General features: G+C 37.9%; 1 protein-coding gene across 1 annotated transcript in view; it reads left to right on the forward strand.

Annotated features, from left to right (window-relative positions):
- Positions 1-15,311, forward strand: part of Rsf1 (remodeling and spacing factor 1) — a 149,145-nt gene that overhangs the window by 115,375 nt on the left and 18,459 nt on the right. The window contains exons 7-11 of the mRNA XM_008844208.3: positions 1,893-2,099; positions 7,811-7,915; positions 9,232-9,311; positions 13,496-13,550; positions 14,563-14,672. Of these exons, the coding sequence (XP_008842430.1) occupies positions 1,893-2,099; positions 7,811-7,915; positions 9,232-9,311; positions 13,496-13,550; positions 14,563-14,672 (557 nt within the window). The remainder of the gene's footprint in view (positions 1-1,892; positions 2,100-7,810; positions 7,916-9,231; positions 9,312-13,495; positions 13,551-14,562; positions 14,673-15,311) is intronic.

Raw genomic sequence — 15,311 nt, forward strand, 5'->3', positions numbered from 1 at the left:
ATGTTGATGTGGGTACGTGCATGTGTGTGCATGTGGAGACACGAGGGGGTTATCTTTCTCCATCACTCTCCACTGTTTTGTAAGACAGGATCTCTTGCTGAGTCTGAAGCTCATAGGTTTGGCTACGCTGACTGGCCAGTGAGCTCCAGTGGTCCGCCCCCTCCACATACCCCGGTGCTCCCAGGATTGCAGGTGCATGCCTCCATGCTTGGCTTCTTAATTTGGATTCTGGGGCATGGCAGATGTTTTACCAATTGAGCCATCTCCTCATCCTGTAGTTCTTGATTTTAATTAGGAAAGTAACTTGGATTTAAGTGTTTGTAGCTTTTGTTAAAATAGCCATTCAGAGACAACTTGAAAAATGAATGCATCTTTCTTCCACTCTCCTTTTTCAGTAGTTACACCCACAGACGAAATTTTAGACCATATAATCTTGTAAACTTCTTTTTCTATCATAAGCAATATTAGGAAGACATTCTATAAGCTGTCCAAGTAATAAAGAACTGTAGGTTGATGAAATGAAATTTCCCTATATCCACTGTTAATAGTTAGTGGTATATATTGCTTCAATCCTTTTTCCATGTATTCACATATATATTTATATGCATTTTATTTACAAAATTAAAAAAATAAATTGGATCACAACTGTTTGTTTTTCTGTGAGTTTTTTACCTAACAATAATGTGTCTCTATTTTTCCCTGTCAAGAGATACAATCTACTTTATATTTATTAATGGCCACATAGTATTTCATAGTGTGGATATGCCTCAGTTTATTTAACCACTCCCTTATTAATTGACATTTAGGTTGTTTCCCATTTTTCACTATTACAGGCAATGCTGCATTGAAGATCCTTTTGGACATAAGTGAGTATTTCTTTAGAATAGACTCCTAGAATTGGAATTGCTGGGTCAAGGGGCATGTGTATTACAAAATTTGATAGTTCCTGCCTCATTGCCCCCCCAAAAGGCCCTTTTAATGTGCCACACCTCATTACCGGTGTGTGAGAATATCCATTCCCCCATTTAATCATTCGTTTTAGAAATCAGAATTCTCTTTTCTATGACCCTTTTAATTTTAAGCAAAATCATTTAAAAGTCTTTAGTTAGTCTATGGGAGTTTGTGATTAAAGATACTACTTTTGTTTTTCATTTAAGTGGTCAGTTTATTATTTACTGTAAGCCATCCTTTGTTCGTTGAAGTATGAAATTTTTAATTCTTTTGAAAAACTCTTCTGTTGGCATTATTTTGTTCTTTCTAGAGGCCTGTAGCATAGTAATGAAATTAAATAGAAGTTAAAAGACTGATGCCAGGTGATAAAATGTTGTAACATTTCAACTTATTCTCTGGATAATGCCTATTTTTAAGTTTATTAGGACTTTTATATGCAGCTCTGACCTGCTTTAAATTTTTTAGATTTGTCTCTAATTTAGGCCTTAAATTTTTGAAAATGAAGTGTATGAGTTTATCTTCCTGCTCTTGATAGAGCCTTTCAGTGTTCATGGCCTTTGACCCAGAGTCCTGTTCAAGGAATTTATCCTAACCACAAAGATGGATGTCAACATGAATATCTATGAGGGCACAATGTGAAAGTGAAAAAATGGGAAACAACCATCCAAATGTGGGGATAAGACCAATACAGCCATTTTTGACATGTTTATAAGACATAATGGTCATTTAAATCCCATTTTAAAAAACCCCCAAATGCAGAAAAAAGTAATGAAAATATATACCAAAATTCAGTAGTAGATATACTTGGTGACAAGACTATTAACAATTTTCATCTTTTCTTTTCTATATCAGCTAAGTATTTCTACAAGGGACATGAAATTAGGAGACATTTGGAAAAAAAAATCTTATGTCCAATTATTCCATCTTTTAATTTATACAAGGTAAAACCCAAAGGCAAAGTTCGGTGGACTGGTTCTCGAACACGTGGCAGGTGGAAATATTCCAGCAACGATGAAAGTGAAGGGTCGGACAGTGAAAAATCTTCTGTAGCTTCAGAAGAAGAAGAAGGGAAGGAAAGTGAAGAAGCTGTCCTACCAGATGATGATGAACCATGCAAAAAATGTGGCCTTCCAAACCATCCTGAGCTAGTACGTACCTGCTCTTAAGACAGCGGTGTTCATCTGGTGTCTGTGCTCTGGTCATCTGGAGCAGCCTAAGGCTTGTGGGTTTGATCATGGCTTGAAAAGTCCTGTCTCATCTCGTCTAACCCTAACCCTAACCCTCCCCTCCCCTCCCCTTCAGGGGAGAGGTGGGCCTGACTGGCCTGGAACTCAGAAATTCACCTGCTTCTGCTTCCCAGGTGCTGGGATTAAAGGCATGTACCACCACATTGCACCCCTCCCCTTTTTTTTCCTTAATGATTTGAAGGTTTTAATGATACAGAGCTTGTGTTTTACAATCGACGTTTATTTTTACTTCCCAAATACAAGCAACTTGAGGTACACCAATGATCAGGATCGTCCATTTTATGTGGCTTATATTTGATATTTTCTCAACTAATGGGGATATAGTTTTGATTTCTTCTCACATTTCAGTGGACTTACTTAAGAAGTGTAAAGCTAGCTAGCTAACTTAGCTAGCTGTATGTAAGTTAGATCTGAAGGCATTATTGCCTTCCTGTAAAGATGTAAATTCATAGTATCCTAGTAGGATTTTCAAGTTTTTTAATTGAGTTGTTATAAAATTCTCTTTAAGAAAGTAAATTATAGACTATATGCTTATATGTTATATGTTCATATATGTTCAGAAGGATAGTGCCAGATTCATATGGAGCTTCTGTAATCACCGAAGAAGCTCTTAACTGGGTGTGGTGGCCTAAACCTGCAGTCATAGCACTGTTCATGCTGAGGCAGGAGTATCATGGATTTAAGATCAGCCTGAGCTACACTGCTAGTTTGAGACCAGCCTTGGTTATACAATGAGACCTTGTCTCAAAAACAGACAAAAAGGAATGAAAAGAAAAGAAGCTCTGGACTGGAGAGATGGCTCAGCAGTTAAGAGCACTGGCTGCTGCTAGCTGCTCTTGCAGAGGACCTGAGTTTGATTCCCAGCACCTACATGGTGGCTAACAACCATCCATAATTTCAGTTCCAGGGGACGGGTTCACTTATATACATGCAGGCAGTATACACATACACATAAAATAAAAATAACAAAATAAAATTTTAAAAAACTCTATTATTTTTATTTTATGTGTATGTGTATACTGCCTGAATGTAGTTAAGTGCACCCATGTCATGCAGTGCCTGCAGAGGTCAGAAGGGGCTGTCGGATCCCCTGGGACTGGAGTTACGGACAGTTGTTAGCTGCCATGTGGGTACTGGGGTTTGAACTCAGGTTTTCTGCAAGAACAACCAGTGTTCTTAACCGGTGAGCCATCTCTCCAGCCCAATAAAGTATTTTTTAAAAAGAAAAAAAGCTCTTTAAAGATGATCAGCACCAGGAGAGCAAATTTCTAATCCATACATGTGATATATAGTCTGTTGAAGAAGCATGTGTTGTGTCCAATTTCGTGCAACTTTGCTATTCTTTTGAATAGATTTGACTTTAAAAGCAACCTCCCATTAAGTAGGAAGAAGAGTAAAGAATGGTTCTGTGTGTGTCAAATGTGTAGAGCAAAGCATTTGGGGAGCCTGTAAAGTTTAAAACACTCATAAAAAAGTGCTTCTCCAGGCTTTTTTTCTCAAGAATGTAAAGTGATGTGATGGAAAAGCATGGAGCCAGAGAGACATGGGAGTTAAAGCCTCTGCCCATACTGGTCAGGTGCTGTCTTGTCTTCTCTATATCTAGAGACTAATACCACATGTTTCTAGGTTAAGATTGATTCTGGTTTACTTGTGCTTTCCTGTTTTATGACTAAAATCATTTCTAGAAACTAAATTAATCCATAAAGTTTAATATATCCTCATAGTTTCTGAGGATTCAAGTGAGACCCAGGTTGGGATCAGAGAATTATGCTAAGGTCTGAGAAGAAGAGATAGGGAAATTATGTTGAGATTAATGCATTCAAGTTCTCTGGAGGAATGGCTAACAGAATGTGCACCTCCTATAAAATGGGACTTTTTAGATTGGCTCACAATAGGGCCTGAGTGACCCAGCAGTGGCTGTCTACATCCTGGAAAGGCTGAGAAACCAGTATCTGTTCAGCCCATGTAGCTGGATGCCTCACCAGTCCTACTCTGGCACTGAAGGTCTGGAGGATCCTGGAGAATCAGTGGTAAAGCTGGAGTCTGGTGGCGGCAACAGCAGGTGCCCGCTCTCAGGAAGTGAAGTGAAGGCAGGCAAGCACACTGCATTTTCTGGACTACTTATCACAAGATGCTGTGTACTCTGAGGGTGGGTTTCCCCCTAGTCAATCTTCTCTGGAAACACTCTTCACAGACAATGCTCAGAGCGCTGTGTCCTATGTGATTCCAGACCCCATTGAGTTGACATTTAAGGTTAATCATCTCAGACCCAGTGTGGTGGTGCATACCTTTTATCCCAGTATGTGGGAAGCAAGTTCCAGGCCAGCCAGGGCTCCACAGTGAGATAACCCTGCCCACCCCCCCAAAAAAGATCTATCACAATGGTCAAGGCTATGAAAGTTAAGGTTTCTATGTAGAGAATGTTTGAGGCAGCAGTCTTTTCTTAAATCAGGGAAGGGATTTTCTCTTTACCATTTCCTAATGTTTCTTTAAACTAAAAGAATACAGGCATGCTGGTGTTTGTTTCTCGTTTGTTGAATTTTTTTTTTTTTTTTTTTTTTTTTTTTTTTTTTTTTTACACATAGATACCAAAGAGTTAATTTGCGTTTTTTAAAACCTCCTTCCCAATGCCGGCTGAGATCTGCCTGCCTCTGCCTCCCGAGTGCTAGGATTAAAGGCATGTGCCACCATGCCCAGCTTACAATAGCTTTTAGTGACAAAACAAATGTGTAGAAATAAATAAGATGGAGTGAGGAAGCAGCATCAAGGAGAACTGCACTCCACAGCATCTGTAGGGTTTTTGTTTATTTACTTGCCAGAGTTGAACAAATAGATTGTTGATGGTGGGAGCCATGGCCCTTTCTATTAGCAAGACCAATGGTAGAATGAATCCTATGATGCTGAATAAGAGTTGGGGGGATTACAGTGAACGCACACTGTATACAAGTAGAAGTGCAGATGTATGTGTATATACTATTAACTAATTAATTTGCTTTGCCCTCTGAGAGGATTTAATTAACTTTAGTGATATCCAGTTGCTCTGCAAACTCAGACCTTGGTTTTTAAATTCATCTGTAGTAAAGGAACCAGAGCCTCTTACTGTTTCATTTATTAAAAATTCTATGTCTCGGTCAGGGAAAGTAAAAATGTGTCTAGATCATCCTGTAAGTCCAGAAAGGAAGAAAGTGCTTCAAAAACCAAAAAATCTAATGCATGCAGGTCCTAAGGACACAGAAACCAATGGGAAAGAGCAGAGTGCCCATGGCTGAAACAGTTCCAATGAAGATTAAATAATAATTTTGAATTATAGCTCCAAGAAGAATATTCACTAGTTGGAAATTACTGAGTAAACAATAGGTAGAGGAAAGGGACATATTTTCTTTATAGAAGAATTCCAAGTAACGGAGGCTGCTTGAGGGGAAATAGAAAAATCACAAGCAGAATACCACAGTAATAGTTGTTATAAGTAAAGTTCTTGATGACTGCTAGTGGGAAAAACTTTAAAGGGAGAACAGGGTATTTGCATAGCTTTATTATATAGTACTCTAAAACATTTATTAATATATTGATTATTATGATAGTTTTAATTTATATCCTCAAATTCCTTGATACCCCTAACCCCAGAAAACTTAGTTCCCTCTCTCCTTGAATATAAGCTGGATTTGTTTGTTCATTAGGTACTGGGGATATGAATGCATGCTAGTCAAGTATCTACCATGGGATTACTTTCCCAACACTTTAATTTCATTTTGAGAAGGGTCTCGCTATGTTTCCCAAAGTCGCCTAAAAATTTGATCTTCCTGCCTCCACTTCCTTCGTAGATGGGATTACAGGCATTAGCCACCAGGTCCAGCTAGATTTATCTTGAGAGCAGAAGTATAGAGAATAAACAGTGTGGCTTCCTAGTAGAAAATAAGCATGTTACTCCAGATGATAAAGGTTAGTTTCACTAGTAATAGCCATGTTGATATCATGTATCCCTCAATACAATAGCAGGAGTGAGCAGTCTGCCTCTGCAGCCTACTTCTCTAACTTGTGACCTCAGTGTATCATGAGGAAACATCAAACACCTCAAATTCAAGGGTCATCTCTAAAATACTGGGCTCATAGTACTCTGCAAACTGTCAAAGTCATGGAAAACAAGTGCTGAACAACAATACCAGACGAGAATTAGGGATGATGTCACCAAATAGTATACCATCCTGGATACGGCATTAGTAGAGGGGAAATTTATGAGATCTGGTATTGTGTTGATGCTAAAGTTTTAGTTTTAGAGGTTTTAACCTTGTAGCTGGATTCATGGGAGGCTGAGGCAGGAAGATTAAAACTTTGAGGCCAGTCTATGTAATATAACAAGACTCTGTCTCTAAACCAAGGAAATTTCTTGCCTTATTGAAAGTTGAATGAAGGACATATGGGGATACTATAATATCTTTGTAACTCATCTAGAAATATAAAGTGTTATAAAACAGGTTTTTTTTTTAGTTAAATAATTAATATAGTATAGTACATTTTAGCACAATGGTCACTTTAAATTCACTGCAGTAAAATATCAGCTCTAAAACTAGTTCATGCTGAGCATGGTGGCCCATACCTCTAGTGCCAGCACTCAGGAGGCAGAGGCAGGAGGATCTCTGTGAGTTCATGGCCAATTGGGGCTACAGGGAGACCCTATCTCAAAAAGAGACAAAACAATCAAACACAAACAAACAGAAAAAACTAGTTGATACTAATCTTGATGTTTGGATGGTTCTGACTATAGTTCTGCCCTTTATTACCTTTATCTCTTTCTTATTTGAATTTACAAAATAAAAGTAACCGAGTTTCTGACACATAGGTAATTAAAATGCACTTAAAATGGATTTTTTGGGGGGGTCTTTTGAGACAGGGTCTCCCTGTAGCCCCAGCTGGCCTGGAACTCATTATGTAGACCAGGCTGGTCTTGAACTCATAGAGATGTGCCTGTCTCTGCCTCACGAGTGCTGGGACTAAAGGTGTGAGCCACCATGCCTGGCCTAAATGGAATTTTTTTTAACTTTATAAATCTGTGTGTGCTAGCATACTTTATGATACTTCAATTTTAAAACTTTGTTTTAAAGAATTTAATGATCACGCTTCCCGCCCCCTTTTTTTTTTTTTTTTTTTTTGGTCTTTTTGAGACAGGGTCTCCCTGTAGCCCCAGCTGTCCTGGAACTCACTATGTAAATCAGGCTGGCCTTGAACTCACAGAGATCTGCCTGCCTCTGCCTCCAGAGTGCTGGCCACCACGCCCAGCTACTTATGATAACTTTTTTTATTCATCACCACGCCTGGCTACTTATGATGGCTTTTTTATTCATTGGCTTTATGCCAATAAAGTACACTTTCATAGTACTCAGAATTATTAAAATGTCATTTTCTTGGCCAGGCATGATGACATATGTCCCAGCACTCTGGATGCTGAAACAGTATTGCCGAGAATTTGAGACCATCCTGGGCTATGTGCAATTACCAGGCTAACCAATGCAATGTAGTAAGATACTGTCTCAAAAGAGAAAGAAGAAATGTCATTATCTTAATGAAACAAAAGTCATTGAATGCAATTTAGTTGACATTAATGTGGTTTATTTCAGATTCTTCTCTGTGATTCTTGTGACAGTGGATACCACACTGCCTGCCTCCGTCCTCCTCTGATGATCATCCCTGATGGAGAATGGTTCTGCCCTCCTTGCCAGCATGTATGACCCAACCCACCTCTGTCTCCACTCCTCAGTTTTTTTATTTAACAGATTAGTAATACTTTGAACATCCTCTGAACATCTTCCCTTTCAAAGCAGTTTGTTCATAGTAGTCACCTTTTGTTTAGGGCCCTAACTTATATTAATATCTTGGGTTTGCCTTTTGCTTTTTTGATAGCACTTTTCAGAAGGCCTCCAGCTTTTGTAAAACCATCGTTTTTCTTCCCTCATGTTTGTAATAAGCAAAAATAGCACCAAATCCAGATATGTAAGAAATAAATGTTTCTTTCTGTAGTTGTACCCCCTTTTGATCTTTCATTTCCACACTCTTCTTGTTGGTTGGTGTGTAGATGCTATTGGTAGCATCAGAAGAAGCATGAGTTCTTCTGCTTTCTTTATCCAGTTTCTTGTGAAACTGACAAACAATTTATTTCTGTGCTGGTACACCAGTTGGATACTTTGTCTCTATAAATCCAGTCTCCTTTTGCTTCTAAAATGATGGGCAGTATGCATTTAAACTTTCAGAAATTAACTTCCTCCTGGCTTGGAACTGGCTATGTAGACTAGGCTGGCTTTGAACTCACAGAGTTCCTCCTGCCTTTACCTCCTGAGGCTACTACACCTGTCCTCAGTGATATTTTTCAAACTTTTTTGATCCAGGTTGAAATGTTTTATACATTATTCCTGTCTTTTATAAAAATGGCATTATATTTCATAATATATATGTATATATAATATAAAATCTTCCTAAGTATATTGATAGCTTCTTTAGCTTTTTGTTTTGATTATAATCCTTCTTTTTGTAGTAATGAACAAAAATGCAGTTCTAAACATTGAAAGCAAAATAGGCACAGAATGTGGTTTTTTGTTTTTGCAAAGCTGTATGTTTCTTAAATGTGCTTTCAGAAGTACTATGGTCACCTTCTGTTTACTGGGTGCTGAAGAACCTCTTTTTTACTTAGTTTTATTTTATATGTATAACTGTTTTGCCTTTGTGTATGAGTATGCCCATTTTATGCAATACTCATGGAGGCCAGAAGAGGGTGTAGGATCAGGATCCCCTGGAACTGGAGTTCTGAACAGTTAGCTGCTATGTGGGTACTGGGAACTGAAACTGGGTCCTCTGCAAGAGCAGCCAGTGCTCTTAACCACTGAGCCCTCTCTAAAGCACCTCTCTAAACACAAAGCAAGCTTCGATATTCATTCACCACGTAGCTCTTTCAGCTCATATAGCTTAACACCTGTCAGCTGAATATGCATGTGATACATAGTTGTGCACAGGTATTAAAAATGACACATATATATTGCTCCTTCAGAAGCTACTATGTGAAAAATTAGAAGAACAGTTGCAAGATTTGGATGTTGCCTTAAAGAAGAAAGAGCGTGCTGAGCGAAGGTAATTGGATAGCGTGTCAATGCTTTACTTGGGAATTTGGCGACAGAATTATCTTGCAATGTAGACGAGACATCTAAAGCAATAGCTGGCAAACTGCAGCCTGCATGTCAGATCTGGCCTATAGCTCGTTTCGTGCTGTCTGCTATGGTTTTTATGTTTTCAGATGGTTGGAGAAACATTTCTATAGAAGGACTTCATGGTGTAGAAAACTGCGTGAGGTTCACATTTCATATCCCATAAATAGCTTTATTAGAACGTATCTTTGCTCACTTGTTTATATACCGTCTGTTGCTGCTTTTGCACTACAGCAATAGAATTGAGTAGCTCAGTAGAGATGTCATGACTTCCCAGGTGTCTCAGGCTTGAAATACCATGTCCTTTCATACCCAAATTTGCTAACTCCTCATGTAGAATATTTACCAGAATCTACTATGGATAAACATTGCCCCAAGTATTGGAGTGGAAATATACTATGGTTGAGCATATGAAAATTATAAGAGCCTGCCTGCAATTCAGTTACTCTTGTCATCTCTTTGGGTGGGCTGTACTAACACTGATAGAGATCATTTAATTGCTGAACTGTGTCTTATTGACAGTAAAAGATAGCCTGTTTTCATTATGCCACTGTAGTATAATCTAAAACAGTTGAGGTGGCTTCTGGGAACAAGAAAGATTGAACTTGAGCCCAGTATTTAGTAGGGGATTCAGAAGGAAATGTAAGCTTTTGTTTATTTGTACTTTGATTATGCCCTTTCTAAATGTTCTTTCAAACCCACTGTGTAACCAACTGAAGAAAAAAGATAAATAAATGAACCCTCTCATTTACATTGAACCTACATTCCATCAGAGAATCCAGAAGTGTGACCTAGTCATACAACAAAATAGAAAAAATGAGATCTATTGAACACAATTTAGAATATTGTGGAGAAGCATTTTAGTTCTTCTAAGAGTTGGGTTACCAGGGAAGGCCTTGGAAGATAAATTGGGTTTATACAGGTGAGTGTGGAGAGAAGAGGTGTTTGCAGGTAGGGAGCACAGACATGAGCAAAAGCAGAATGTGAATGTGAAGGAAGGGGAACAGTAGGGAGCACCCCATGGCAGAAGAGGCTGCCCAGATTGCATAGCTGGCTAGGGAATTCCAGAGATTCTCTGTGGGCAGAAGGGGGAGCCCTCAAAGAAGGGATACGGTCTCTATTTCAGAAAAATATGCCCTGGTAAGTGAGGAATGAATTGGAATTGGGGTGGTGCCATGGAAGGCCTGTAAGTAGGGCACGGCAGGCATTGTCCTTATAGGGCAGATGTGGTGACTTCCTGCAGCTATGAAATGATTCAGCACTCATCCGCATAGTGCAAGAGCATAGTGCAGGAAAACAGATTTTATTGTTTTCTCCTTTTGCATTTAATTCAGCATTTAACCAACATTTATTGAATATCTCCTTTATACCAGGTAGTATAGTCAGCATAAAAAGGCATATGATATTTCTCCCTTCAAGAGCTCTACAATTTGTGGAAAAGAGGGTTGTGACATTGAGAATTCAGTGACTACTCAGCAATTGTCCACAGATCCAGAACTGTGAGGGTTTGTGGAGCCTGATGTTTTAGACGTCTACTCAATGATTTATTTGTTGTTGTTGTTGTTGTTGTTGTTGTTTAGCCTTTTTGAGGCAGGGTCTCCCTGTAGCCCCAGCTGACCTGGCACTTGTTATGTCCACACAGAGATCTGCCTGCTCCTGGAGTGCTGGGACTAAAGGCATGCACCACCATGCCTAGCATACTCAATGATTTATAAATGTTTCCTCTGGAGTTTGGTGTCAGAAATTATTTGGGAATTCAGAAAACTCTGTTCTTCAAAAGTATTATTACTAGGGGCTAGAGAGATGGCTTAGTGGTTAAGAACACTGACTGCTCTTGCAGAGGACCTGGGATCAATTCCCAGCACCCTCATGGAGGCTATGAACTGTCTTTAACTCCAGTTCCAGAGGAATCCAAAGCCCTCTTCTGACCTCCAGGGCATTGCATGACACGGGTGCACTCACATACATGCAGGCAATACACTCATAAAATAAAAATAATAAATAAAATATTTTTTAAAGTATTACTACTAGTGCTTTGCCTAGCAGGAAATTGGATTTAATAAGGATTGGAATTTCCCAGGCAATATAACAGTGGGAAAGGAGAGAAGGAAAAGGAATCTGAAAGCATATACAGAGGTGTATTTATACTGATGGACCATGTAGTCTAAGCCAGGTAAAGGGGGTAGTGATGGACAGTGCTTAATAGGGGCTACAGTCAGTAGAGGTTCTACTAGACTCAAAAAAATTGATGAAATCAGTACAGGAAATGGAGTAGTTGGAAATTGAGTTAGTGGAAATCAGACAATAAGATGCCTAAATTGAAATTTTAGAGAATGGAGTTGTTGGTAATGATAAAGCTTGAACTAAGTATCATTGAGCTAATTAGTGAAAAGGGCAGAAGATATCCTTTCATAACAGTTCTAACAAGGGGCTGAAGAGGTGGCTCATCAACTAAGAGTGTTTGCTACTTTCAGAGGACTTGAATTCAGTGCCAGAATCAGGCAGCTCACAACAGCCTGTAATGCCAACTGAGGGCACACAAGCACATGTGGTATATACTCACATAGGACATACCACACATATGTAAGAATAAAAATAAATCTTTTTTTTAATTACTCATGATAGAACAATGTGATAAGAAATAGGACCTATTTTCTTTCTTGCGGGGGTAGTCTTTTTGAGATAGGGTCTCCCTGTAGCTCCAGCTGGCCTGGAACTCACTATGTAGACCATGCTGGCCTTGAACTCAGGTCTGTTTGCCTCCCAAGTGCTGCGATTAAAGGTGTGTGTCACCACGCCTGGCTCAGGACCTATTTTCAAGGTCCTGCACAAGAGTTAATTTATTTAAAGTCTTCCCAAATTTATCTGCTCCTTAAGACAAAACTAATCCATACCTTTTTCATATTTCCATTCTACTTTTCAAAGTGGTCTAGAGCCAGTTAATAAGTAATTGTACGGGCAGGAACTGTATATTTGCCTATGGTTTTCCAGCTTGGCACAAATCTTGACCCAATATGACAACAAACATGAATAAAAACTCCTTTGGTTGAATTGAGGCAAGAATAGTTTCCAAGTAAACAAGATTTCAAAGTTTAAAGGCAAAAACTGTTGTTCCAATAAAATGTGGTTATTGTTAGGGCAGGTATATACCACACATACTTAATAACAAAGACGAGGCAAGCAATGGAATAGCTCCTGTTTATTCCAGCTAGTACTCTTCTTGAATGTACTGGTTATTACATTATTAACTTCATATCTTTATCAGCCTTGATTTAAAATAATTTTATTTTTGTAAGTGCCATTTTTTAATGTAATAGCTTCATCGTGTTTTGCTCAGATTCTTGTTAATGGGGTCAAGGGTTTATATCAATTAAAAGCTGCATTCCAAAGGACCAAGCAAGTAGATGCATTCATTTCCCTTCAGCAGGGACATTACAATGAACAGGGGAAGAAGAGTGGTTGCTATTTTAGTTCAGTTTAATGTCCCCTGACATTCAGAACTTAGCTGTCCTTGCTGTATTGGATTAACATTGGGAGAACCAGAGCAAGCACCTGTTGTATATAGTGTTATGAAAGATGTTTTTTAAGTAAAATAGACAAAGGTTGTTTCTTAGGAATGAAACCATGGAGATAATATTAGCTCTACAACAAGAAATGATCTTAATGTCATTCACTGGAACCTTGATATGGGGGGTTTTGTATGGTTTGTTATACATAATTTTATAGTGATGTTTATTACCATAGGCTTATAATTTTATGCACATATATTTTTATATATATTTTCAACATCTGCTATGGCAAAGATCTAGTTTGTCCAATCAGAGGTGGCTTTCTATCTAACCGCATTATCAACTCACAGTATGGAGTTGATAAGCTTCTTTGTTTCACTTCTGAAAGTTCAGTTTTCATATCTATAGGAAAGTTTCTGCTTTTCCATAGATTCTAATATTTTATTAAAGTTTCACAAATAGATAGTAGCTAACATTTTTGTGACTGTCTCTGAGTCCTGAAATTGTCATTTTATTACTTATTTATTAGTGATAGTTTTGTGCCAATTTTATTTTTAGCAAATCTTATTTTATGCGTGTTTTTGTTTTTGTTGTTTTTAAGGAAAGAACGCTTGGTATATGTTGGTATCAGTATTGAAAACATCATTCCCCCACAAGTAAGTTTCTAGTTTATAGTATTCTTAAAGGATATATTGCATTTTCTAAATTTTACCCAGTAATGTAATTATGACATGCAAACTTAATTTATAGCTCATTGCTTTGGAGTAATGTTTCATTGTTTTTATTGTAAATTGGATAATTTGTATTTACCTTTATAATGTGTTACTTACATAAAATAAAGAATAGGGCTGGAGAGATGGCTCATCGGTTAAGAATACTGGTTGTTCTTGCAGAAGACCCAGGTTTGAATCCCAGCACCCACATGGCAGCTAACAACTGTCTGTAACTCCCATCCCAGGGGATCCGACAGCCTCTCCTGACCTCCACGGGTACTGTGCGACATGGGTGCACTTACCTACATGCAGGCAATACACACATACACATAAAATAAAAATAATAAATAAAAAAAATTTAAAAAAAAAAAGAATGGTTTTGTTATAATTTATTTTTAATTTGGGGCTGTAGAACCTTCAATTTGTATCTTATTGTTTGATTTCTGTGAAGACTTACTATTGTTTTACATTTATTAGTCTTTAATTAAGGTACCTCATGTGTGAAAGCACACAGAACATGGTTTCCAGCTTGAAGTTTTCTTTTTATATAAGCAGTTTTGTTCAATTCATAATTAAGTCACAGACTTAACATAGCTTGCAAAGTTCTCCTTTAGTTTAAATCAAATCATTTCACTCACTCAGTGTACATATCAGTGAAAAGTTTTCATGTCATATTTATTACTTAGAAAATTGAATCGGTAGACAAACTTCACCCTGATTGTTTTAAAACAGGCTATTGTAAACTCACAGAAGCATAAGAATTTCAATGTAGTGTTTTCCATTGTTCACAGTATTTTTAATCTGTGTGTTTAGTTTTACCATATGTATTCAGTTTGGCTGGATAATCTCAAATTTTTCTCAAACCTTTCACATGCGCTGCCTAGATGGGGATTGCAGAACTATTATTTCCAGGAAATTGTTTTTCTGTAATGCCTATATACTTGTATTCTTAAAGGAGCCAGATTTTTCTGAAGATCAAGAAGAAAAGAAAAAAGACTCAAAAAAGTCCAAAGCAAACTTACTTGAAAGGAGATCAACAAGAACACGGAAGTGTATAAGCTACAGGTATAAAATAAATGCAAACAGTTGTAGTAAAAAGCCCAATATTTTTGCAATTAGACTGGGTGACCCAGAGTTTATCGTTTCCCCAAACACAGGGATTACTTAACTGTTACATACACAGCTGTTCTTTGGTATCCCTGGGGGTTGGATTCTAGTACTAGAATAACTTACGCTCTGTCCACAACACCAAAGAAAAAAAGAAAAGAAAAAGATCTCAGGAACCCAAGGAGACCAAAGTTTGCAGATACTTCAATCCCTTGTATAAAAAGCAGTATCCACATGCAGCCTACATGTACCTTCCATGCATCTTCAGTCATCTTTAGATTTCTTATAATACCTAATACAATATAAAGCAATATAAATGCTATGTAAGTGGCTGTTTTACTATATGTAGGGATTAGTAAGAGGAAAAAGACTACCTGTTTGATACAGATACAAGTTTTCCTTGACGTTTTTCAGTTGAAGGTTGGTAGAATCAATAGATAAGGAACACTCGACTACTGAGGCTTTTTCTTACTTTCCATCCTTAGAGTCATAGAATTGTGCAGTGGTGTGATGGCTTCTGCACCTGTGTGCTCTTGCCACTCTCTTCCCCTTAACACACTTTGTTGGGTTGTTGTGGGGCTTTTTATATATATATAT

The sequence above is a fragment of the Nannospalax galili genome, unplaced genomic scaffold (assembly GCF_000622305.1).
Source record: "Nannospalax galili isolate Female #2095 unplaced genomic scaffold, S.galili_v1.0 scaffold278, whole genome shotgun sequence".
NCBI lineage: Eukaryota > Metazoa > Chordata > Mammalia > Rodentia > Spalacidae > Nannospalax > Nannospalax galili.